This window comes from Coregonus lavaretus (genome assembly GCF_964263955.1).
Source record: "Coregonus lavaretus genome assembly, chromosome: 3".
Taxonomy (NCBI): domain Eukaryota; kingdom Metazoa; phylum Chordata; class Actinopteri; order Salmoniformes; family Salmonidae; genus Coregonus; species Coregonus lavaretus.
This window is the reverse complement of record NC_139990.1, coordinates 72,871,875-72,899,104: the sequence shown is the minus strand read 5'-3', so window position 1 is coordinate 72,899,104 and position 27,230 is coordinate 72,871,875. Positions and strand designations below refer to the sequence as shown.

The 27,230-nt window shown below is 41.9% G+C and overlaps 1 protein-coding gene across 1 annotated transcript in view; it reads right to left on the bottom strand.

The window, feature by feature from the left end:
• LOC311108609 (failed axon connections homolog) overlaps window positions 1-27,230 on the bottom strand; it is a gene marked incomplete at both ends in the record, with an annotated part of 30,577 nt that overhangs the window by 3,006 nt on the left and 341 nt on the right. Inside the window, 2 exons of the mRNA XM_084151273.1 lie at window positions 22,056-22,252; window positions 22,905-23,040. Coding sequence (XP_084007399.1) covers window positions 22,056-22,252; window positions 22,905-23,040 — 333 coding nt within the window. The remainder of the gene's footprint in view (window positions 1-22,055; window positions 22,253-22,904; window positions 23,041-27,230) is intronic.

The following is a 27,230-nucleotide window of genomic DNA, read 5'->3' as shown; positions in this document are numbered from 1 at the left end:
TTGTAAATATGTATATTTTTGTATATATATACAGTGGGGGAAAAAAGTATTTAGTCAGCCACCAATTGTGCAAGTTCTCCCACTTAAAAAGATGAGAGAGGCCTGTCATCATAGGTACACGTCAACTATGATAGACAAATTGAGAATTTTTTTCACCAGAAAATCACATTGTAGGATTTTAATGAATTTATTTGCAAATTATGGTGGAAAATAAGTATTTGGTCACCTACAAACAAGCAAGATTTCTGGCTCTCACAGACCTGTAACTTCTTCTTTAAGAGGCTCCTCTGTCCTCCACTCGTTACCTGTATTAATGGCACCTGTTTGAACTTGTTATCAGTATAAAAGACACCTGTCCACAACCTCAAACAGTCACACTCCAAACTCCACTATGGCCAAGACCAAAGAGCTGTCAAAGGACACCAGAAACAAAATTGTAGACCTGCACCAGGCTGGGAAGACTGAATCTGCAATAGGTAAGCAGCTTGGTTTGAAGAAATCAACTGTGGGAGCAATTATTAGGAAATGGAAGACATACAAGACCACTGATAATCTCCCTCGATCTGGGGCTCCACGCAAGATCTCACCCCGTGGGGTCAAAAGAACGGTGAGCAAAAATCCCAGAACCACACGGGGGGGCCTAGTGAATGACCTGCAGAGAGCTGGGACCAAAGTAACAAAGCCTATCATCAGTAACACACTACGCCGCCAGGGATCTCAAATCCTGCAGTGCAAGACGTGTCCCCCTGCTTAAGCCAGTACATGTCCAGGCCCGTCTGAAGTTTGCTAGAGTGCGTTTGGATGATCCAGAAGAGGATTGGGAGAATGTCATATGGTCAGATGAAACCAAAATAGAACTTTTTGGTAAAAACTCAACTCGTCGTGTTTGGAGGACAACGAATGCTGAGTTGCATCCAAAGAACACCATACCTACTGTGAAGCATGGGGGTGGAAATATCATGCTTTGGGGCTGTTTTTCTGCAAAGGGACCAGGACGACTGATCCATGTAAAGGAAAGAATGAATGGGGCCATGTATCGTGAGATTTTGAGTGAAAACCTCCTTCCATCAGCAAGGGCATTGAAGATGAAACGAGGCTGGGTCTTCCAGCATGACAATGATCCCAAACACACCGCCCGGGCAACGAAGGAGTGGCTTCGTAAGAAGCATTTCAAGGTCCTGGAGTGGCCTAGCCAGTCTCCAGATCTCAACCCCATAGAAAATCTTTGGAGGGAGTTGAAAGTCCGTGTTGCCCAGCGACAGCCCCAAAACATCACTGCTCTAGAGGAGATCTGCATGGAGGAATGGGCCAAAATACCAGCAACAGTGTGTGAAAACCTTGTGAAGACTTACAGAAAACGTTTGACCTGTGTCATTGCCAACAAAGGGTATATAACAAAGTATTGAGAAACTTTTGTTATTGACCAAATACTTATTTTCCACCATAATTTGCAAATAAATTCATTAAAAATCCTACAATGTGATTTTCTGGATTTTTTTTTCTCAATTTGTCTGTCATGGTTGACGTGTACCTATGATGAAAATTACAGGCCTCTCTCATCTTTTTACGTGGGAGAACTTGCACAATTGGTGGCTGACTAAATACTTTTTTCCCCCACTGTATTTTACATTAGTTATGTTGTTGTTATTAGTCCCACCCTTCAGCTCCACTCAACCCCTCCCATCTATCTCTTAACACCATCCATATTGGATTTCTATTTGCCATATATTTTCCAACTGTGCTGTGATGTTTCACAAAAGTTCTGAACCTTTCTATTCTCATAGTTTCTACAGATTGTAAATTTAAAATAAACATTTTTGCTAAAAGTATTATTATATTATTGATCGAATGACTATGACTTTTCAAATCACCCAGTAGCACTATCTGCAGAGTTAGCTCCAGGTAAATGTTGCAATTCTTCAGCCATTCCTGGACCTGCGACCAAAAACAAGCTACATATGGACAGTACCAAAACAAATGATCTAATGATTCTGTCTCTTCGCAGCAAAATCTGCAGAGCTGGGATGGTTGTATCCCCCATATACAGCTGTGGAAAAAATTAAGAGACCACTGCAAATTTTTCTTAAACAGCATCTCTACATGTATGACAGCCATTCCATTCCAGTGTCTGTTGAATTCCAACACAGGCACACCTCATTCTACTGAATTAGGTACTGATTAGGTGATCACCTGAACCAAATCTTATTTAATGAAGAAAAGTATAAAAACCACTGCTGTGGTCATCACTTTCCTCTTGCAATTGGACCGGCTGGATGGCAAAAACAGTGCTAATAGTACCTCAAAAGTAATATTAACCAAAAAATAACTATTGACCATGCCAAAAGAGTTGAAAAGGAAAGTTTTGAGTGAAGAAAAGAAGGGTTCAATTCTGGCTTTACTGGCAGAGGGATACAGTGAGGATTGGACCGTAGAGGACTGGAGTAAGGTCATCTTCTCTGATGAGTCCAATTTTCAGCTTTGCCCAACACCTGGTCATCTAATGGTTAGACGGAGACCTGGAGAGGCCTACAAGCCACAGTGTCTCGCACCCACTGTGAAATTTGGTGGAGGATCGGTGATGATCTGGGGGTGCTTCAGCAAGGCTGGAATCGGGCAGATTTGTCTTTGTGAAGGACGCATTAATCAAGCCACGTACTTAAAAAAAAAAAATATTTCACCTTTATTTAACCAGGTAAGCCAGTTGAGAACAAGTTCTCATTTACAACTGCGAACTGGCCAAGATAAAGCATAGTAGTGCGATAAAAACAACAACACAGAGTTACATATGGGGTAAAAAAACATAAAGTCAAAAAATACAACAGAAAATATATATACAGTGTGTGCAAATGTAGCAAGTTATGGAGGTAAGGCAATAAATAGGCTATAGTGCAAAATAATTACAATTAGTATTAACACTGGAATGCTAGATGTGCAAGAGATTATGTGCAAATAGAGATACTGGGGTGCAAAAGAGCAAAATAAATAACAATATAGGGATGAGGTAGTTGGGTGGGCTAATTTCAGATGGGCTGTGTACAGGTGCAGTGATCGGTAAGGTGCTCTGACAACTGATGCTTAAAGTTAGTGAGGGGGATAAGAGTCTCCAGCTTCAGAGATTTTTGCAATTCATTCCAGTCATTGGCAGCAGAGAACTGGAAGGAATGGCGGCCAAAGGAGGTGTTGGCTTTGGGAATGACCAATGAGATATACCTGCTGGAGCGCAGACTACGGGTGGGTGCTGCTATGGTGACCAATGAGCTAAGATAAGGCGGGGATTTGCCTAGCAGTGATTTATAGATGGCCTGGAGCCAGTGGGTTTGACGACGAACATGTAGTGAGGACCAGCCAACAAGAGCGTACAGGTCACAGTGGTGGGTAGTGTATGGGGCTTTGGAGACAAAACGGATGGCACTGTGATAGACTACATCCAATTTGCTGAGTAGAGTGTTGGAGGCTATTTTGTAAATGACATCGCCGAAGTCAAGGATCGGTAGGATAGTCAGTTTTACGAGGGCATGTTTGGCAGCATGAGTGAAGGAGGCTTTGTTGCGAAATAGGAAGCCAATTCTAGATTTAACTTTGGATTGGAGATTCTTAATGTGAGTCTGGAAGGAGAGTTTACAGTCTAACCAGACACCTAGGTATTTGTAGTTGTCCACATACTCTAGGTCAGACCCGTCGAGAGTGGTGATTCTAGTCGTGTGGGCGGGTGCCAGCAGCGTTCGATTGAAGAGCATGCATTTAGTTTTACTAGTGTTTAAGAGCAGTTGGAGGCTACTGAAGGAGTGTTGTATGGCATTGAAGCTCGTTTGGAGGTTTGTTAACACCGTGTCCAATGAAGGGCCAGATGTATACAAAATGGTGTCGTCTGCGTAGAGGTGGATCTGAGAGTCACCAGCAGCAAGAGCGACATCATTGATATACACGGAGAAAAGAGTCGGCCCAAGAATTGAACCCTGTGGCACCCCCATAGAGACTGCCATAGGTCCAGACAACAGGCCCTCCGATTTGACACACTGAACTCTATCTGAGAAGTAGTTGGTGAACCAGGCGAGGCAGTCATTTGAGAAACCAAGGCTATTTAGTCTGCCAATAAGAATGCGGTGGTTGACAGAGTCGAAAGCCTTGGCCAGGTCGATGAAGACGGCTGCACAGTACTGTCTATTATCGATCGCGGTTATAATATCGTTTAGGACCTTGAGCGTGGCTGAAGTGCACCCACGACCAGCTCGGAAACCGGATTGCATAGCGGAGAAGGTACGGTGGGATTCGAAATGGTCGGTGATCTGTTTGTTAACTTGGCTTTCAAATACTTTCGAAAGGCAGGGCAGGATGGACATAGGTCTGTAACAGTTTGGATCTAGTGTCACCCCCTTTGAAGAGGGGGATGACCGCGGCAGCTTTCCAATCTCTGGGGATCTCAGACGTTACGAAAGAGAGGTTGACCAGACTAGTAATAGGGGTTGCGACAATTTCGGCGGCTAGTTTTAGAAAGAAAGGGTCCAGATTGTCTAGCCCAGCTGATTTGTAGGGGTCCAGATTTTGCAGCTCTTTCAGAACATCAGCTGTCTGAATTTGTGTGAAGGAGAAGCGGGGGGGGGGGGGGGCATGGGCAAGTTGCAGCGGAAGGTGCAGAGTTGGTGGCCGGGGTAGTGGTAGCCAGGTGGAAAGCATGGCCAGCCGTAGCAAAATGCTTGTTGAAATTCTCGATTATTGTAGATTTATCGGTGGTGATAGTGTTTCCTAGCCTCAGTGCAGTGGGCAGCTGGGAGGAAGTGCTCTTATTCTCCATGGACTTTACAGTGTCCCAAAACTTTTTGGAGTTAGTGCTACAGGATGCAAATTTCTGTTTGAAAAAGTTAGCCTTTGCTTTCCTGACTGCTTGTGTATATTGGTTCCTAACTTCCCTGAAAAGTTGCATATCACGGGGGCTATTTGATGCTAATGCAGTACGCCACAGGATGTTTTTGTGCTGGTCAAGGGCAGTCAAGTCTGAGGAGAACCAGGGGCTATATCTGTTCTTAGTTCTGTATTTTTTGAATGGGGCATGTTTATTTAAGATTGAGAGGAAATTACTTTTAAAGAACAACCAGGCATCCTCTACTGACGGAATGAGATCTATATCCATCCAGGATACCTGGGCCAGGTCAATTAGGAAGGCCTGCTCGCTAAAGTGTTTTAGGGAGCGTTTGACAGTGATGAGGGGTGGTCGTTTGACCGCGGACCCGTTACGGACGCAGGCAATAAGGCAGTGATCGCTGAGATCCTGGTTGAAGACAGCGGAGGTGTATTTAGAGGGTAAGTTAGTCAGGATAATATCTATGAGGGTACCCATGGTTACGGATTTAGGGTTGTACCTGGTAGGTTCGTTGATAATTTGCGTGAGATTGAGGGCATCTAGTTTGGATTGTAGGATGGCCGGGGTATTAAGCATATCCCAATTTAGGTCACCAAGCAGTACGAACTCTGAGGATAAATGGGGGGAAATCAATTCACATATGGTGTCCAGGGCACAGCTGGGGGCTGAGGGGGGTCTGTAGCAAGCAGCAACAGTGAGAGACTTATTTCTGGAAAGGTGGATTTTTAGAAGTAGAAGCTCAAACTGTTTGGGCACAGACCTGGATAGTATGATAGAGCTCTGCAGTCTATCTCTACAGTAGATTGCAACTCCACCCCCTTTGGCAGTTCTATCTAGACGGAAGATGTTATAGTTGGGGATGGAAATTTCAGAATTTTTGGTGGCCTTCCTAAGCCAGGATTCAGACACTGCTAGAACATCAGGGTTGGCGGAGTGTGCTAACGCAGTGAATAACTCAAACTTAGGAAGTAGACTTCTGATATTTACATGCAGGAAACCAAGGCTTATGCTATTACAGAAGTCAGCAAATGATAGCGCCTGGGGAGTAGGAGTGATACTGAGGGCTGCAGGGCCTGGGTTAGCCTCTACATCACCGGAGGAACAGAGGAGGACTAGAATAAGGATACGGCTAAAGGCTTTAAGAACTGGTCTTCTAGTGCGTTGGGTACATAGAATAAAGGGGGCAGATTTCCGGGCGTTGTAGAAAAGATTCAGGGCATTATGTACAGACAACGATATGGAAGGATATGAGTAAAGTGGAGGTAAACCTAAGCGTTGGGTAACAATGAAAGAGATAGCATCACTGGAGGCACCAATTGAGTCGGTCTCCGCGTGTATGGGGGGTGGGACAAAGGAGCTATCTAAGGCAGGTTTAGCTGGGCTGGGGGATCTACAGTGAAATAGTACAATTAGAAATAACCGAAACAACAATAAGCTAACCATATTGAGATGGGAGAGAGGCATAAAGCAATCACGGTGTAATTTGAGAGAGCTAAGACAACAGCTGGTAATGATGACACAGTTTGGGCTGAGGCTAAACATAAACAGGATGCAGTACCGTAAAAAGGAACAGTCCAGCAGGCATCAGCTGTATAGCTGAGTTATCATAAGGTCCGGTGAACAGCAATAGGATAGTTCGGGGGCTGCTAAAGCACTAGCGGGCAAGAGGCCACGGCTAGCGTGTGCTAGCGGGCCGGGGCTAGCAGATGGAATCTTCGTGGTCGACGTGGTAACGGGAAGCCTGTTGTAATCACATCAGACGATTTCGTCGGCAGACCAGTCGTGTAGGATCGGCGGGGCTCCGTGTCAACACTAGGTGGTCCCGTCCGGTTGACGTAGAGGTAGATAGCTGGGAGATGGGCCTAGCTCAGGATGATTAGCCAGACCACAAGGTTGTCCTGGAAGAAAACTTGCTTCCTTTTGCTCTGACGTAGTTCCCCAACTCTGAGGATTGTTTTTTCCAGCAGGACAACACATGCCACACAGCCAGGTCAATCAAGGTGTGGATGGAGGACCACCAGATCAAGACCCTGTCATGGCCAGCCCAATCTCCAGACCTGAACCCCATTGAAAACTTCTGAAATGTGATCAAGAGGAAGATGGATGGTCACAAGCCATCAAACAAAGCCAAGCTGCTTGAATTTTTGCGCCAGGAGTGGCATAAAGTCACCCAACATCAATGTGAAAGACTGGTGGAGAGCATGCCGAGGAAAATCAGGGTTATTCCACCAAATATTGATTTCTGAACTCTTCCTAAGTTAAAACATTAGTATTTTGTTGTTTAAAAATGAACATTAACATATTTTCTTTGCATTATTCGAGGTCTGACAACACTGCATCTTTTTTGTTATTTTGACCAGTTGTCATTTTCTGCAAATAAATGCTCTAAATGACAATATTTTTATTTGGAATTTGGGAGAAATGTTGTCAGTAGTTTATAGAATAAAAAACAAATGTAATTTTTACCCAAACACATACCTATAAATAGTAAAACCAGAGAAACTGATCATTTTGCAGTGGTCTCTTACTTTTTTTCCAGAGCTGTATATAACATTCTATTGGTTGCAAGGATTTTGTATAATAATTTAAAATTGAAAAATTATACGTTTTGAATCCGGCGTCGTTTTGCGTATCAGTTCATAAACAATATGCCATGGAATCGGTACATCGAAAATCTCTTCCCAACTATTTTGCGATCTACAGTATATGGCACAGCTGTCCATTTTTTGGTCCTTAAATGAAACAGGTATACTTTTTTATCTATCACAATTTTCTTTAAACAATTTTGGTCTTTAATGCAGGGCCGACAGACAGGTTCCTTACTTTTTCCCCCTTCCACTTGACTCTTCAATTCTTTCGGTAATGCTGCAATTAGTTGGTTGTAATTTTGGGTAGAGCAGACATTTCCATATATTTTTGTTAGCTGCATGTGTGACATAACTCCACCAGTCCTATTTGTCATATCATTTACAGTGGGGAAAAAAAGTATTTAGTCAGCCACCAATTGTGCAAGTTCTCCCACTTAAAAAGATGAGAGAGGCCTGTAATTTTCATCATAGGTACACGTCAACTATGACAGACAAATTTAGGAAAAAAAATCCAGAAAATCACATTGTAGGATTTTTAATGAATTTATTTGCAAATTATGGTGGAAAATAAGTATTTGGTCACCTACAAACAAGCAAGATTTCTGGCTCTCACAGACCTGTAACTTCTTCTTTAAGAGGCTCCTCTGTCCTCCACTCGTTACCTGTATTAATGGCACCTGTTTGAACTTGTTATCAGTATAAAAGACACCTGTCCACAACCTCAAACAGTCACACTCCAAACTCCACTATGGCCAAGATCAAAGAGCTGTCAAAGGACACCAGAAACAAAATTGTAGACCTGCACCAGGCTGGGAAGACTGAATCTGCAATAGGTATGCAGCTTGGTTTGTAGAAATCAACTGTGGGAGCAATTATTAGGAAATGGAAGACATACAAGACCACTGATAATCTCCCTCGATCTGGGGCTCCACGCAAGATCTCACCCCATGGGGTCAAAATGATCACAAGAACGGTGAGCAAAAATCCCAGAACCACACGGGGGGACCTAGTGAATGACCTGCAGAGAGCTGGGACCAAAGTAACAAAGCCTACCATCAGTAACACACTACGCCGCCAGGGAGAGAGGCCTGTAATTTTCATCATAGGTACACGTCAACTATGACAGACAAAATGAGGAAAAAAAATCCAGAAAATCACATTGTAGGATTTTTAATGAATTTATTTCCAAATTATGGTGGAAAATAAGTATTTGGTCAATAACAAAAGTTTCTCAATACTTTGTTTTATACCCTTTGTTGGCAATGACACAGGTCAAACGTTTTCTGTAAGTCTTCACAAGGTTTTCACACACTGTTGCTGGTATTTTGGCCCATTCCTCCATGCAGATCTCCTCTAGAGCAGTGATGTTTTGGGGCTGTCGCTGGGCAACACGGACTTTCAACTCCCTCCAAAGATTTTCTATGGGGTTGAGATCTGGAGACTGGCTAGGCCACTCCAGGACCTTGAAATGCTTCTTACGAAGCCACTCCTTCGTTGCCCGGGCGGTGTGTTTGGGATCATTGTCATGCTGAAAGAGCCAGCCACGTTTCATCTTCAATGCCCTTGCTGATGGAAGGAGGTTTTCACTCAAAATCTCACAATACATGGCCCCATTCATTCTTTCCTTTACACGGATCAGTCGTCCTGGTCCCTTTGCAGAAAAACAGCCCCAAAGCATGATGTTTCCACCCCCATGCTTCACAGTAGGTATGGTGTTCTTTGGATGCAACTCAGCATTATTTGTCCTCCAAACACGACGAGTTGAGTTTTTACCAAAAAGTTCTATTTTGGTTTCATCTGACCATATGACATTCTCCCAATCCTCTTCTGGATCATCCAAATGCACTCTAGCAAACTTCAGACGGGCCTGGACATGTACTGGCTTAAGCAGGGGGACACGTCTGGCACTGCAGGACTTGAGTCCCTGGCGGCGTAGTGTGTTACTGATGGTAGGCTTTGTTACTTTGGTCCCAGCTCTCTGCAGGTCATTCACTAGGTCCCCCCGTGTGGTTCTGGGATTTTTGCTCACCGTTCTTGTGATCATTTTGACCCCACGGGGTGAGATCTTGCGTGGAGCCCCAGATCGAGGGAGATTATCAGTGGTCTTGTATGTCTTCCATTTCCTAATAATTGCTCCCACAGTTGATTTCTACAAACCAAGCTGCATACCTATTGCAGATTCAGTCTTCCCAGCCTGGTGCAGGTCTACAATTTTGTTTCTGGTGTCCTTTGACAGCTCTTTGATCTTGGCCATAGTGGAGTTTGGAGTGTGACTGTTTGAGGTTGTGGACAGGTGTCTTTTATACTGATAACAAGTTCAAACAGGTGCCATTAATACAGGTAACGAGTGGAGGACAGAGGAGCCTCTTAAAGAAGAAGTTACAGGTCTGTGAGAGCCAGGAATCTTGCTTGTTTGTAGGTGACCAAATACTTATTTTCCACCATAATTTGCAAATAAATTCATTAAAAATCCTACAATGTGATTTTCTGGATTTTTTTTCCTAAATTTGTCTGTCATAGTTGACGTGTACCTATGATGAAAATTACAGGCCTCTCTCATCTTTTTAAGTGGGAGAACTTGCACAATTGGTGGCTGACTAAATACTTTTTTCCCCCACTGTACAAAGATTATACAATTTTTTTTATAAACGAAAAATTATGTTTTTCTATCAATTAGTATATTTGAGTTTAACCACAATATTTGTTGTATTATTTGTTCTGTCTTTTCTGGTGGATTAAATTGAAATTGCAACCAACTTTCTATGGCTTGTATAAAAAAAAAGCCATATTTTGGAGATGATTTCATTTTCAAATAACCGAAAGTGAGAGGTTGTAATCTGAATAAAAAGGGAAAAAAGGCCATTCTTGAACATGGGGTGAGACATTCTTACTAATCTGCTAGAGAACCAGTTCGGATTTAAGTATAACTTGTGTATGACTGAGTCCTTTAGTGAGAGGTCTTATGCTTTATTATTAAATCATTTCTGCCCTCATATTCATTATATAAATAGGCCCGTTTGATTTTGTCTGGCTTGCCGTTCCAAATAAAAAGTAATATTTTTTGCTCATTTTTTGCTCATATATTTAAAAAAAATAACAGGTCACTAGGTGTAGGCAAGACTAAAAGCAATTAGGTAAACTGCAGTATGACTGAAGAGTTAATCAGGGTGATTTTTTTTTTGATCTTCCTTTCCATGGTAGCAATATCTTATCTATTTTTGCTAACTTTCTATAAAAATGTATTGTAGTGAGATAATTTCTTTATTTCGGGGATATGTATTCCGAGTACATCCACATCACTGTCAGACCATTTTATTGGTAAACTACACTGTAATGTAAAAGTTGTATGTTTTAGTGATCCAATACGTAATATCATAATTTGGTTGTAATCCAGAGAGCTTAGAAAAAGTATCTAGAACCTCTATGAGGCTGTGGAGGGATGCAAATTGTGGATTTAAAAGAAAACATGAATCATCAGCTTACAATGACACCATTGTTTTTAAGCCCTGGATTTCTAACCCCTTGATATTATTGTTGGATCTGATTTTAATAGCTAACATTTCGATGGCCATAATAAATAGATATGCCCATACTGGACAACCTTGTTTTACTCCTCTTGACAGTTTAATAATTTCTGAGAAGTAGCCATTATTTACTATTTTACACCTAGGGTTACTATACATAACTTTAACCCATTTTACAAGAGATTCTCCAAAATTGAAATATTCCAGGCATTTATATATAAATTCTAGTTCTACTTAATCAAAAGCCTTTTCAAAGTCAGCTATGAATACCAGGCTTGGTTTCCCAGAGTTCTATTATTTCCAGTACTTGTCTTATATTATCTCCAATGTATCGTCCATGTAAAAAAAAAAAAATTCTGATTAGGATTAATAATATTAGATAATACCTTTTTTATTCTATCTGCTATGCATTTTGCTAGAATTTTTGCATCACAACACTGAAGTGTAAGGGGCCTACCATTTTGTTAATGGACTGGATCTTTATATTTACCACTTGGATCCTGTTTCAGTAATAATGAAATCCGACCTTCTTGTTGAGTATCTGATATTCTACCATTTTTATAGGAGGGGTTAAAACATGCTAATAACGGTCCTCTGAGTATATCAAAAAAGGTTTGGTATACCTCCACTGGTATGCCATCCAGCCCTGGAGTTTTCCCGGACGTAAAGGCTTTAATTGCATCAAGAAGTTCCTCCTCTGTAACTTGGCCTTCACATGAGTCTTTCTGTACAGCTGTTAATTTTACATTATTAATAGAAAAAAAATCCATACAATTAGCTTTGGTTAGTGGAGATGGAGGAGACTGAAACAAAAACATATGCTTAAAGTACTTTGCTTCCTCTTTCAAATAATGGGTTATAAATTATTCTGTCCTAGTTAAAAACAAGTTATCATCCAATAGGCTTTGATTACATTTCCAAAATCCTCGCCCACATGGAAATTCTGTAAGAGTAATGTACCATTCAAAAGTTTGGGGTCACTTAATCTTTTATTTTTACTGGCCAGTCTGAGATATGGCTTTTTCTTTGCAACTCTGCCTAGAAGGTCAGCATCCCGGAGTCGCCTCTTCACTGTTGACGTTGAGACTGGTGTTTTGCGGGTACTATTTAATGAAGCTGCCAATTGAGGACCTGTGAGGCGCCAGTTTCTCAAACTAGACACTCTAATGTTTTTAGTTTTTTCCCTATTCTGGTTAGAGACAGTTTGCGCTGTACTGTGAAGGGAGTAGTACACAGCGTTGTACGAGATCTTCAGTTTCTTGGCAATTTCTCGCATGGAATAGCCTTCATTTCTCAAAACAAGAATAGACTGACGAGTTTCAGAAGAAAGTTATTTGTTTCTGGCCATTTTGAGCCTGTAATCGAACTCACAATTGCTGATGCTCCAGATACTCAACTAGTCTCAAGAAGGCCAGTTTTATTGCTTCTTTAATCAGCACAACAGTTTCCAGCTGTGCTAACATAATTGCAAAAGGGTTTTCTAATGATCAATTAGCCTTTTAAAATGATAAACTTGGATTAGCAAACACAACGTGCCATTGGAACACAGGACTGATGGTTGCTGATAATGGGCCTCTGTACGCCTATGTAGACATTCCATTACAAATCAGCTGTTTCCAGCTACAATAGCCATTTACAACATTAACAATGTCTACACTGTATTTCTGATCAATTTTATGTTATTTTAATGGACAAAAAAATTGATTTTCTTTTGAAAACAAGGACATTTCTAAGTGACCCCAAACTTTTGAACGGTAGTGTATATGCCAATTATTTGATGGTCCGACCGCATTCTGTCCCATATCAACTCTTTTTAAACTTTGGTGCCAGCGAGAATTACATAAGAAAGTAGTCAAGATGACTAGCTTGATTGAGCCTCTGCCATGTATATCTCACTAGGTCAGGATATTAAAGCCTCCATATATCTACTAGTTCCAATATATATCCATGACATTCATGATTTCCTTAAGTGCATGAGGGTGATAGTTTGTATTGTGCTTTCCTTTACGGTCCATTGAGGTATTTAAAACCGTATTATAATCTTCCACCATAATAATAGAGTCTTGTAGGTTTGATAATTGATTATATATATTTTCAAAGAAGTGTGGATCATCATTATTTGGACAGTATAGATTAATGAGCCATATCTGTATATGGTCCAATAACATATTTAAAATCATCCATATACCTTGCGGATCTGTTTGGACAATTTGCACATTCGGATCAAAATTATTGTTCATTAATATCATCACCCCTTTTGAGTTTCTTTGCCCATCAGCCACAAGAGCATTTGTGAGGTCGGGCACTGATTTTGGGCGATTAGGCCTGGCTCGCAGTCAGCGTTCCAATTCATCCCAAAGGTGTTCGATGGGGTTGTGCAGGCCAGTCAAGTTCTTCCACACCGATCTCGACAAACCATTTCTGTATGGACCTCGCTTTGTGCACGGGGGCATTGTCATGCTGAAATAGAAAAGGTCCTTCCCCAAACTGTTGCCACAAAATTGGAAGCACAGAATCGTCTAGACATTATATGCTGTAACGTTCAGATTTCCTTTCACTGGAAGGGGCCTAGCCCGAACCATGAAAAACAGCCCCAGACCATTATTCCTCCTCAAACTTTACAGTTAGCGCTATGCATTTGGGCAGGTAGCGGTCTCCTGGCATCAGCCAAAGCCAGATTTGTCTGTCGGGCTGCCAGGTGGTGAAGCGTGATTCATCACTCCAGAGAATGCGTTTCCACTGCTCCAGAGTCCAATGGCGGCGAGCTTTACACCACTCCAGCTGAAGCTTGGCATTACGCATGGTGATCTTAGGCTTCCCGCTTCGCAGCTGAGCCGTTGTTGCTCCTAGAAGTTTCCACTTCACAATAACAGCACTTACAGTTGACCAGGGAAGCTCTAGCAGGGCAGAAATTTGACAAACTGACTTGTTGGAAAGGTGTCTTATGACCAGTGGCGGCTCCTGAAAAAATTCTCAGGGGGGGCAATTTTTCTGATGATTTAGGTGACCTACACACATTTTAAAAAAGATATGTCCAGCAACAACATGAAGACAGGGGCAGCATATAAGTCAATACCAGAAGCATTTATTGACTGATCTCAAAAGTGTTGGCTTACCAGGGTTGGTGGAGCCCTCAGTTTCATCTTTGCCTCGCAAAGCTAACTCAAACACTCCGCAAAACTTCACACACTGGATTAGCCGGCTGAGGATGTGGCGGTTCTTGCTAATGTCGTAGTAAATATATTTGTTATAGTGAATATGGAATATGATATGTTGAGTAAAATGTTGTGCTAAGATCTATTTAGGTCAGGAGCTGGTTATAAGTTCTGTTCCTATCCAATAACAATGGACAAAAGGGTCCTATCTTGTCAGCCTTGTCAGTTTCAGTTCTCCAGTAAACTTGTGATTATCAACACTAACCTCATCGTTGTGGCGGCGGACAGCTAGCCTGTATCCCTCATCCAGTTGAGTGGGAATGTTCACTCTCCCCAAAGTAGACAATCTCAAACAGCTATCCATGTGGGTCTTTGACAGCTCATGTTTCTTAATCTTTCCTGAAAGATGGTGCATGTCCGTTACACACCAGTCGCTGTCCAAGCGGTGCTGTCTGCCGTGCCGCCTTCAGGGTGAAAGAGTAAGCAGGGGGTAGCAGAAGACTGCATTAGCTACATCGCAGCCTGCTAGCCAGGTTTTTCGTTCGTACCAATTTTTGGAAAATCCTCGGGTGTAGGACTTCCCCCCTTTAGTAGAAACCTGTTGAATTATTAAATTTGGTCTGGGAGGTCCTAATTGTTTCGTTGCCAATTTATCTTCATTTGTTCGCCGACAAAAAGGAACTTCTTTCAAAGACACAATCGAGTTGCACTGAAGCCTAGCCATTTTGATAGTAGTAGTGAATTGATTGACGAGGCTACCCGCTCTTTTCTTAGTTACGTTCATGGTTATGTTACGTATGACGAAAGCGCGTAAGTGCAAGCCCTCAGAAACCCATAGAGATTGTATTGAAAGCTCTGATATTTGAAAAAAATAGATTTTACATGGGAGTCTATGACAGACTTCTGGGCGATTTTCAACCTGACTGAAATCGCCCCAAAAGGGGGGGGGGGCCATTTGAAGCACGACTTTAGCCTGATTGGACATTTAGTGGCACTGTGGCAGATCAGACGTCTAGATTACAACACTGATAACTACTGTTGCCGTGATATAATTGATTAGAAAAAAAATCCCTTCCTTTTCCCGTTTGGCAGTGCGTCGCCCATATCGCCCTATTGAACACACCGCCCCTGCTTATGACTGTGCCATGTTGAAAGTCACTCAGCTCTTCAGTAAGGCTGTTCTACTGCCAATGTTTGTCTATGGAGATTGCATGGCGGTGTGCTCGATTTTATACACCTGTCAGCAACGGGTGTGGCTGAAATAGCCAAATCCACTAATTTCAAGGGGTGTCCACATACTTTTGTATATGTTCCACACAATAACACCAATCATCAAAATGTATCACCCCCACCTTATTTTACAACAGGCTACGTTACAGCTTTGTGTTTAATCGTTGATATATTACTGAACTCATAGTATTGGCTTAATTGAGCTTTTATACACTATTATAATAATTTGGGACTGGAGTAGATTGTGCCCGGAACCAGTAGCTAGTAGGAACTGTCTGTGCTCAGCAGTGTTTCCACTCGAACAGTAGATAATGAGTACACCACGGTCACATTGACCTGTCGATACAGAACATAAATATACATGTAAAAAATTGACAGTTTATCCAATAACATACATTCAAAGATGTTTGGACGGCTCATCTTAGGGTTTTGTACCCGCTGTTCAACAAGTGGGGTGAATGGCACTTCTACTTCGACTTCAGCTAGGACTGCAGTCAGCTGGACTTCAGTATGTAAACATGGCACGCATTTTCTGGAGCGTCGCTCTCAAATAGTCTAATTGCTGCAAAGAAACCACTACTAAAGGACACCAATAAGAAGAAGAGACTTGCTTGGGCCAAGAAACACGAGCAATGGACATTAGGCCGGTGGAAATCTGTCCTTTGATCTGATGAGTCCAAATTGGAGATTTTTGGTTCCAACCGCTGTGTCTTTGTGAGACGCAGAGTAGGTGAACGGATGATCTCCACATGTGTGGTTCCCACCGTGAAGCATGGAGGAGGAGCTGTGATGGTGTGGGGGTGCTTTGCTGGTGACACTGTCTGTGATTTATTTAGAATTCAAGGCACACTTAACCAACATGGCTACCACAGCATGGCTGCAGCGATATGCCATGCCATCATTTAATAGTTTTGACGTCTTCACTATTATTCTACAATGTAAAAAATTGTAAAAAAAATTAAGAAAAACCATTGAATGAGTAGGTGTGTCCAAACTTTTGACTGGTAGTGTCTATAAAAAAAATATAGTGTATGTTAATTTCCACAACTAACGAGTAATATGCGTAATAATGTAGCCAGTTAATGCTAAGGATTGTTACCTATAACCAGGATTGCCATTACAAAAAGTACATTTTTGGCAAGCAATTAATATTTTAGCAAACAAATATTGTGATTCATCCTATATTGTTCCTAATATCATTACCCCATAGCAACAGATGTGGGATACATACACACATACTCATACACACTCAACCCTTTCCCCCACAAAAAACCACAAGCTCAGATGTTCAGCAGTTGTTCCATCCCCAAGCCCAATTTAAGAAAGGACTTGATGTGCGAATGTATATACGGTTGCAGCTGTTTGAGAAGGCATGCAAAATTTAGCAAAAAATTGCAAAAATTGGGAGATACACCCCCTTCCCCTGAAACATACACACGCTGGTCCCCTGTTGTGAACATTTTCCCAAGCATCTCTGTGCAGTCAGACCTTTTATTATTTTGTGCTACCAGGGCCACAATAATTTGCCCCATCTCTGATTGTCCGAGTGTGACCCCCTCCCCATGGGTTACTGCAGCTAGTGTTGCCAGCACTGCCACTACCTGGGTGGGGGCACCTGTTAAGATAATTTATTAACTAACTATTTTAGTGTCTCTGTGCGTCTCTCAAAAGGTTGTAAGGCTTTTGGATCAAGAAATGGACAGAGTCCCGGTCTGCATAGTCAGGCCTTTATTCATTGAGAATTCTGTTATCACAATTTCAGAGTCCATCTTTTATACTCACACGACATACAAAAATCCCACCCCTTTTAGGCGGGCTGTTTTCCTCTGCTCTCCTAACCATCAGGTCACACACACATGTTCTTATCATAGGCTGCATTCCTTAGTTATCGCCGTCCTCACTATATCCTGAAACCTTTTCATACTCTCCTTTCAAGCCTAACAGTTTCTCTCCTCCCTAAATTGGGAGGCCTCTTTATCTTGGTTTCTCAGTTGTCTGTAGACAGTTCTCCTTGTCCTTTGTTGTCTGGTCTAACTCTTACTCACATTGCTAAATAGTAGCTCAATGTCATAGTCTTTACTGGTCCTACACTCACACATTCTAACACATTTCACACAGTTTCAGGGTGTAATAATTAGTCATTAATAATTATTCTATCAACACCCCACCGGAATCCCCACCGGCTAGGTACAAGGTCGTCAAGGTTCTCATTAGCAGCTTTGAGAAATACCTTGTATCTTATGCTCACCCATCAGGGGGCTTTGGCTTTGTAGGACCAACCCTGCCAGGCATACAGCGGTGCTGCTTTAGTGGGTCTCTGACCGCATTTATCTTTCTGTTTTGGCTGCGTATAGGCTACTTGCAGTAGGCCTATAAAACAGATAAGGACTTCTCCTTAGTGTATGGGTCGCTCAGGTGGGTGTCTAGGGTATAGGGTTGGGGACAGTTCCATCATGAGAGGACAATAAATAAACTATATTTATCATTTAAACATGTATATCCCATATCATAAAGTGTGAAAGCTCTCGCTCACAACCCCTGCTCGCAGACACACATGGGCTCTGGGATTTACAATCATTTTCCTTTGTCACTCACTTAACTCCACACTTTTCCAAACACAAAAACACACACCCCACCTTCCATCACAATACACCTGCACATACCCACATAATGTGCCTACTATGTCCTCTGTTTGCTGTTTTTATCCCTACCATGTTGATTCCTACCTAAATTCGGGCTTTTGAGTACTTTTGTGTTCCAGTTCCTTGTATTTTAAGATGTATTATTTAGCTAATTATCCTTTCTTCTAATGCTGTCTTATCTATTTATAAAATACTATAAATAGAAAGTAAAATACTAATTATTTTACAACATTCCCTATCTTGAATGGTACTCCATACATTTACCCTGACACCTAAAAGTACTCGTTATATTTTGAATGCTTAGCAGGACAGGAAAATGGTCCAATTCACGCACTTATCAAGAGAACATCCCTGGTCATCCCAACTGCCTCTGATCTCGTGGACTCACTAAACACAAATGCTTGATTTGTAAATTATGTCTAAGGTGTGCCCCTGGCTATCCGTAAATTTAAAAAACAAGAAAATCGTGCCATCTGGTTTGCTTAATATAAGGAATTTGAAATGATTTATACTTTAACATTTACTTTTGATATTGAAGTATATTTAAAACCCAATACTTTTAGACTTTTCCTCAAGTAGTATTTTACTGGGTGACTTTCACTTTTACTTGAGTCATTTTCTATTAAGCTATCTTTAATTTTACTCAAGTATATTAATTTGGTTCTTTTTCCACCACTGGCTTTTAGGGCTCCTTTGTCCCTACTGGTTCACCTATGCATTGCTTGATGCAATCTACATTATATGTAATATCTGATCAAGTGGAAATGTGATGTACAACATAGTGAAATGAAGAAGAAGGTTACAAGACCTTATATAAGTCTTTGCATAGAGTTTGCCATCTGGTGCACACTAAGTAGGGTGTGCATGTGTGTACTATATGTACATCTGTAATTGGGATAACAGGAGGGACTGATACCAGAGCCATGTTCCTTCCCCTCCCTGTCACAAGGTGGAGCTATAACTTATGTCTATTCGATACTTAGCCTGCCACCACAGATCGAACAATGAGCCAGATAATTCACTAGAAGTGTGAAGCATCCCGTTGGCGTTTCCACTTACTACCAAATATGGTGACGAGAGTAAGCCCAGTAGCCAGCAGTGGGAGAAGATTGAGCGAGATGGATTTTGGCTGACATTATGTTCATTTTCTCATCGATGAAACATTTGATCTCAATAGAGTTTTCTGTTCCCAAAACTAGAATCTATTACAAACAGAGTGGACTGTAAAATGCAAAAAAATGGCATTGTTTAGAAGGAGTTCAAGGGCAAATTAAGTTATTGCACACGCACACTTCACAGAGTAGGAGTTCCCTAACGGAAATATGCAAATACATGCTAGAACACGCCAACAGGATCTTGCTATCTCGTGCTTGGCTCTGCCCCCTACTTGCTTGTTCTGCCCACTATTACTAATTTGTTCCCATTGGAAACGACAGGCTGTGGTCTATCTTGGGTTCGTTATAAAAAATCGTGGCATGAGATCACAGAGACATTTTGAATTAATCTTTCACCTTCAGTTAACAGGACAAGAGTAATGAATGTATTGTGATGATTAACAGTCAGCTCTCTAGATAAAAAAAGATTGAGCTGTCTAGAAAAGGATCTGAGGGAAAATTTGCTTCAGGGGCTAAACCAGACAAACCTGAGATCAACCTGAGATAAACCTGAGATCAAATCATAACTATTTAAAGGATTTCAATACCATTAAACAATTCCCTTAGTTATAACAACTCAAGCTCTACACAACAAGGATGGAAGACAAATGCCAATCTTCACTAAACCAGACATTGAACCTAATATACAGTACATGCACTTTATGATAAACAGCACACTCTCACAGACCAGAGGCATATCTCTGTCACAGAGCAGCCTTCAGCTCCATGTTGTCATAGCAACATCAATCACGCTGTAACCCATGCTGCTATCCCCAGCTGGCCAAACAGAGCAACAAGCAGCCCCATAGTCCTGCACAGCCATAAATCATGTAATCAACAGTCTAAACATAGCCTGCGAGAGGGAGGGGGAAAGAGGAGAGAGAGTAGAGGAGGTGGTGATGGGGGAAAAAGAAGACAGGAGAAAAACAGAGAGAAAAGAGAGAGAGCGAGAGAAAGGGAGTGGAAATGAGAGTTATATGAATTACCCTTACTCTACAGCTGCAGACCAATATTATGGAACCCCCCCCCCCCCCCCCCCCCTCCAATTCATGGCTCTGGTTCTGAATGAGATTCACAAGATCTGATGCACAGAAACGTGATGCTGACTGATTTCTCACCTTGTAAATATTGCAGAAAAGAGCTTGATGAGCAAGTATGCACTCCCTCCTCTTTTCTTTGACATTCATGCTCAGAAACAAATGCTTTTAGATGTGTCATTCATCAGACTACCTCTCCCTGGGGCCCAACCAGGAAAGGCTCAGCCTGTGTCCAAAATGGCACCCTATTCCTTACATAGTGCAATACTTTGTCCAGAGCCCTATGGGCCCTGGTCCAAAGTAGAGCACTATATCAGGAATGGGGTGCCATTTGGAATGCAGCATCAGTGACTTCCCAGCAGAAGCCTCACCAGAACAGATGCCCAGCAGTAACTCACCAATAATGTAACGTCACATGAGGTGGATATACTGTAAGTTAATCAGTAATGTAACTGTGGATGACCACTTGGGAATAGTGAGTGACCTTAGCCGGTTAAAATTAATTCCCTACCCCTCCCCTTGGCCCTAACCCTTCAATCTTTGCAGATATGTAAGGTGGAAGCAATATGGTGGAAACTTTACCACTACACTGCTTATACACTACATGACCAAAGGTATGTGGACACCTGCTCGTCGAACATCTCATTCCAAGATAATGGCCATTAAATGTGGAGTTGGTCCCCCCTTTGCTGCTATAACAGCCTCCACTCTTCTGGGAAGGCTTTCCACTAGATGTTGGAACATTGCTGCGGGGACTTGCTTCCATTCAGCCACAAGAGCATTAGTGAGGTTAGGCACTGATGTTGGGCGATTAGGCCTGGCTCGCAGTTGGCGTTCCAATTCATCCCAAAGGTGTTTGATGGGGTTGAGGTCAGGGCTCTGTGCAGGCCAGTCAAGTTCTTCCACACTAATCTCGGCAAACCATTTCTGTATGGTCCTCGCTTTGTGCACGGGGCATTGTCATGCTGAAAGTTGGAAGCACAGAATCGTCTAGAATGTCATTGTATGCTGTATAGCATTAATATTTATCTTCACTGGAAATAAGGGGCCTAGCCCGAACTATGAAAAACAGCCCCAGACCATTATTCCTCCTCCACCATACTTTACAGTTGGCACTATGCATTGGGGCAGGTAGCGTTCTCCTGGCATGCGCCAAACCCAGATTTGTCAGTCGGACTGCCAAATGGTGAAGTGTGATTCATCTCTCCAGAGAACGGATTTCCACTGCTCCAGAGTCCAATGGCGGCGAGCTTTACACCACTCCAGCCGACGCTTTGCATTGCGCATGGTGATCCATGTAAACCCTTTTTATGAAGCTTCTGACGAACAGTTCATGTGCTGACGGTGTTTTCAGAGGCAGTTTGGAACTCGGTAGTGAGTGTTACAACCGAGGACAGACGATTCAGCTCTCGGCGATCCCGTTCTGTGAGCTTGTGTGGCCTAACGCTTCGCGGCTGAGCCATTGTTGCTCCTAGACGTTTCCACTACACAATAACAGCACTTACAGTTGACCGGGGAAGCTCTAGCCAGGCAGAAATTTGACGAACTGACTTGTTGGAAAGGTGGCATCCTATGACGGTGCCACGTTGAAATTCACTGAGCTCTTCAGTAAGGCCATTCTACTGACAATGTTTGTCTGTGGAGATTGCATGGTTGTGTGCTCGATTTTATACACCTGTCAGCAACGGGGGTGGCTGAAATAGCTGAATTCACTAATTTGAATATATAGTGTACCTATTTAGACTCTTCAGACATGCTAACATCAAGGGTTAAGGACCAAGGGGGAGGGTAGGGTGCAATTTGGGACCGGCTGTGACATATACGGAGTCACCAATGTAGCTGTGGGTATATTAATTGACTGAGTCACCAGTAGAGGTGCTCCTCCACCATCTTGGTGACAGCCCGGGACACGGCTCTCTCCTGGGGACTGAGGTTCTTGTTGAGGTTGACGCCCAGCTTCTCTTCCAGGAAGTCAATGATGAACTCTGACCCCGACACCTGCTGCCGGTTATACTCAATCCATGGCATCTTGCCCTGCGGAGAGAGCTTCCCATCAAAGTAGTTCTGCAAGAGGGAGAACAGAATGGGATTCAGCACTGGGAGATTGACACACTGTTATGATGTCATTTCACAGTGTCATAGGAACAAGGTAGATTTAGTAGATAAGTGACTTGGCGCCGCACAGTCTGAATAACAAGGATTCCATTATGTCAAGGGAGCTTACTGGTGGTTTATCTTAGAATGATTGATAGATAGTAATATACTGACTTGGGTACAGGGTAATACCATCAAAGAAGGGAGTGCCAAATGATGGTTAACAGATGTTGTTCAAGAAACGTGTCACATGAGGTATATAAACTGAGAGGTTTTCTTTGTTCAGTTAGTTCGAATGGCAAGAGGCGAAGCACATGTCTTTTTGTTCTGCAAACCACGGTACCTATTACATATTTGAATGAACTCTCCATCTAAGTGTTAAATATCTTCTTGCATCATGAATTACTTGATACCCGAGGAAATCATCATAAAACGCACTCTAGTTGTATCTGAATATGTAGGACTGGTTTCCCAGACTCAGATTAATCCCTGGACATAAAAAACATGCAGGAGAATTTCCATTTAAAGTGCTTTTTAGTCCAGGAATGTAGGCTTAATCTGTGTACAGGAAACCAGTTCTACTTTTTAAAAGTTATACTTTATCTTACACAGACTATTGTACCTGGTAGGGCAGGTCCACCATGCGTAGGTAGGTCTCCATCTTGAGGCAGAATGGTGAGAGGCTGGGGACCCCAGTGTTTGGCCTGGAGAACTGGTGGAGGATGATGGCATCTTTAGAGTCCAATTCCTGCTCCTTCCTGGAAAACACCCGGGGAGAAAAAAGGCCATCTGAAAAGGTATGCTATACTGAGGCAACTTCAAAATACACAGGTGGGAGCCCCATGAGATATAACACTTGAAAACAATTGTTTTATCTCTATGTGACAGCCACTTTAAAAGTCATCAACGTTTCTGTGACAACAGTACAGCAATTTCCAGGTCAGTTTGTGTTGTGAGAACAATATCATAACTCGCCCTGATTGGAGGAGATCAGATAGGAGAGAGTAGGATTAGTTGCAGCTCTGTTTCAGGCTCTTAGTAATCTCACTGGGAGGGGAGGGTCTCACCTGGTGCCTATTATAGCATGGTGTCACAGCAGCGAGAGGAACTATTCTTCCCTTTGCTCTGTGTTACAGAGGGCATTTCCATTTAAAAGGACTGATGAGCACCAACATGTGGAGTTCATAGAAGCATGTCAAATTGTGTCAAATGAAAGCAAAGAGTCTATATTTTTGAGAAATTAAGGCATATATACATTCTGTTATCAAAAACCCACATTTCTTTAAGATGTTTCCTAATTTCTCTCCATCATGAGGGAGGATAATGACATTTCACAGATGTAACAAGTAAAGGTAGTTATAGTGTTTTTACTGATATCAAGTTTGTTTATTAATTATTAAGTAATTAAAACTCGTAATTCTGTTACCAAATCGGTAACGGAATTACTGCAAAATCAGTAATGGAATTACTGCAATTGAATTGGCTACAATGGGAAATCATACTAGTCACAAACCACACTTGGGTCACCTGCTACTGTCCTCCCTTCCACTGGCATACTGTTATGTTCAGCTCATAACTGTGTTTTTTCCCTTTCTGTCATCTGGTGGTCAAATCAGAGAGGAAGAGGCAAAGCGAGAGGGTTTACTCAATCAAAATCTGTCCACGATAAGCAGACCGATAAGCAGAACGATAAGCAGAGTGCCTGCCTTCCCGCCTTTGGGACAACGACTCCCACTGTTAGGGCGGAGACAAGACCATCTTGTCATTATATACAGTCTCTCTATTTCTTCTCTCGCCAGTTAATGTTACGTCTCCCGGCTCTTAATGACACCTACCACCTACCACCTCTTTCCATTTACTGTAACAAGCATCCTCACCCACTGAGCACCGACTGACACCGGACGTCCACGGACGTTGAAAAGTAGTTGGCCCTGACCGGACCAAATCTGAACCAATCAAAGATGTCTATGTTTCACAAGTTTGGACAGCACAGTACAGTACAGTAGAGAACGGTAGAGTACAGAATAGTACAGAATAGTGGAGTACAGTACAGTAGAGAACGGTAGAGAACGGTAGAGTACAGAATAGTACAGAATAGTGGAGTACAGTACAGTAGAGAACAGTAGAGTACAGAATAGTACAGAATAGAGGAGTACAGTACAGTAGAGAACGGTAGAGTACAGAATAGTACAGAATAGTGGAGTACAGTACAGTAGAGAACGGTAGAGTACAGAATAGTACAGAATAGTGGAGTACAGTACAGTAGAGAACAGTAGAGTACAGAATAGTACAGAATAGAGGAGTACAGTACAGTAGAGAACGGTAGAGTACAGAATAGTACAGAATAGTGGAGTACACTACAGTAGAGAACGGTAGAGTACAGAATAGTACAGAATAGTGGAGTACAGTACAGTAGAGAAAAGTAGAGTACAGAATAGTACAGAATAGTGGAGTACAGTACAGTAGAGAACGGTAGAGCACAGAATAGTACAGAATAGTGGAGTACAGTACAGTAGAGAACAGTAGAGTACAGAATAGTACAGAATAGTGGAGTACAGTACAGTAGAGAACGGTAGAGTACAGAATAGTACAGAATAGTGGAGTACAGTACAGTAGAGAACGGTAGAGTACAGAATAGTACAGAATAGTGGAGTACAGTACAGTAGAGAACGGTAGAGTACAGAATAGTACAGAATAGTGGAGTACAGTACAGTAGAGCACACTAGAGTACTGTGCTGAACTCTGCTGTGCTGTGCTCCACTGTGATGTCCAAACTTGTGAAACATAGACGTCTATGATTGTTTCAGATTTGGTCTGGTCTGGACCAACCAAATGTGGTCTTGTTTGAGGACGGAGCTCATTACAATAATAACCAGTGTGTAGAATAATACCCAAATATGTAAAAAGATATTGCATATTTCTACATTCGTTTGCCTATTCAGGATACATCACCATGAAGATAATGATATTCATATCCATAATTATCGATTTTTGTATGGTACAGATCATGGACCCATGATGTAATTCCGTTACCGTTATTCTATTACCAGATGTAAATCCACTTCACCTACTGTAGTTCAATAACAAACAAAACAATTCTAACTCAAGGTGTCATGTCATAGCTGACACCCCATTCTTTCTGCAGACATTTTTTTTATCTTAATTCTGAGCAGATATTTAACAGTTTTTGGAAAACGTGGTCGCATAAAAAACTGAGGGAGATTTTTCTGTTACCAAACTTTGCATCTGCACAGTTCTTCCAGTAAATGTGTTTTTTTTTGTGTGAAATTTTCTGTGTAAATTGTTCAAAGTAGTCCTTGTGCATAGAGTTGTATGGTTTGTTAAACTTTGAAATCAATGTTTTTTTTTATCTGAGTCAAAGCGTATTTCTGTTATTGTTGAATTGCCCTAGAACAACCTGTTCCCTCACTATATTTAAGTCACCAGTCTCAACACTCTTGCACACAAGTATACACAGATGCAACACACACATTTAAGATAATGGGATAGATATTGAGAGGGTAAAATCATCATCATATTACTGACTCCATGGTATTCAATGGGCCTACAGCAGAAGAAACTCTAGGATTTGTCTGAACTTCCATTTCAAACCTCTACTACCCTTGAAATCAAGGCCTATGAGGCTAATCACGCTTGTGAAAAGCTGATAGAGTCCTCACATTTCCACCCCACAGTTTTTAAATGGTGGGTGTGGGTGACTGACACTGACATATCTTTTGGCTTTAATAATTAAACATAGCCTACAGTACAGGGGCCTTGCAATTACTCTAGTTCTTACCGAAGTTAATTTGATGAATTATAGCCTACATATCATGTCCATAGAGCAGGAATGGAATCCATCCAAAGTCAGTTACATCAGGCATTTTGTAACACCTTGAAATTCTCCTTAAATGTATGGAAATAAATATGGCATGTATATAAATGATAGCCTACTTTGGCTAATAAAATGTATAGGCTAGGTTTTCGGTACAATGGTCTTGCGCAGGACAGTCCACGATAATAAACAACTCACATCCCCACAAAATGTCGCTGTCCATAGAACCGTGGTGCTGAAACCGTCGAAACAACGTAGGCTACGTCGAAGTCCATTTTTCAATGGTGCTGAAATTCTGGACCATGTAATAGAAACACTATTGTATTTAGGCCTAGATACAGGGAGTTCCTTTGAGAATAAGCACTCAAAGGGGTGGCATAGAACAACACACTGCAGATTTACTGTCAAAATGTAGTTTTCTATGGTAGAAGCATGACGATGGTAAGCGTATGCAACGTGATACAGCAATGTTTCCAAATTGGGAAATGCAAAGCCAGTCCTCTCAGAGTGTGTGACAGATTATATGGAGCCACTGTTACAGAATGTACCATAGGCCTAAATCCTTGATTGACGATTGTGTGGGGACAGGAGCGCCATTCATTACATTAACAATAGGCCTGGATTAATCTTCCCTCTCAAAGATTAAACCAGACGCATTTCATTCAACAGTAGGCTACAAACGTCCGCTTTCACTAAACATAAATCTTAAAATAGCTCACGTAAGAGGTTAGTAAAGGTAATTCTGACACAACTGCTGCAGCGCTAGAGAAATGCATATTTACTCTCAAGTGGCTTGTGGCTGGCACGAGACATTGCACAAGACCTGACGCGTGATTTTCCACATTCCAATATTTTTCCATCTTCTGTCCTTGCCTCCTTGCGGGGAACTGTATCATAAAACAGCTGCACAGTCTAGTCTACAGTGCAGGAAGAGATGATTCCGCGAATATGTGAAGAAATGTAAACAAACGATAGCAATATTCTGTTTTTCAAAGATCTGTCAAGAGCAGCTGTTCAGAGGTGACAGTAAGTGCGCACCACCAGCCACACACCCCCAGCACATCCCCCAATCATTATTGTGAATATTGTAGATTAGGCCTACGCAAACACAGC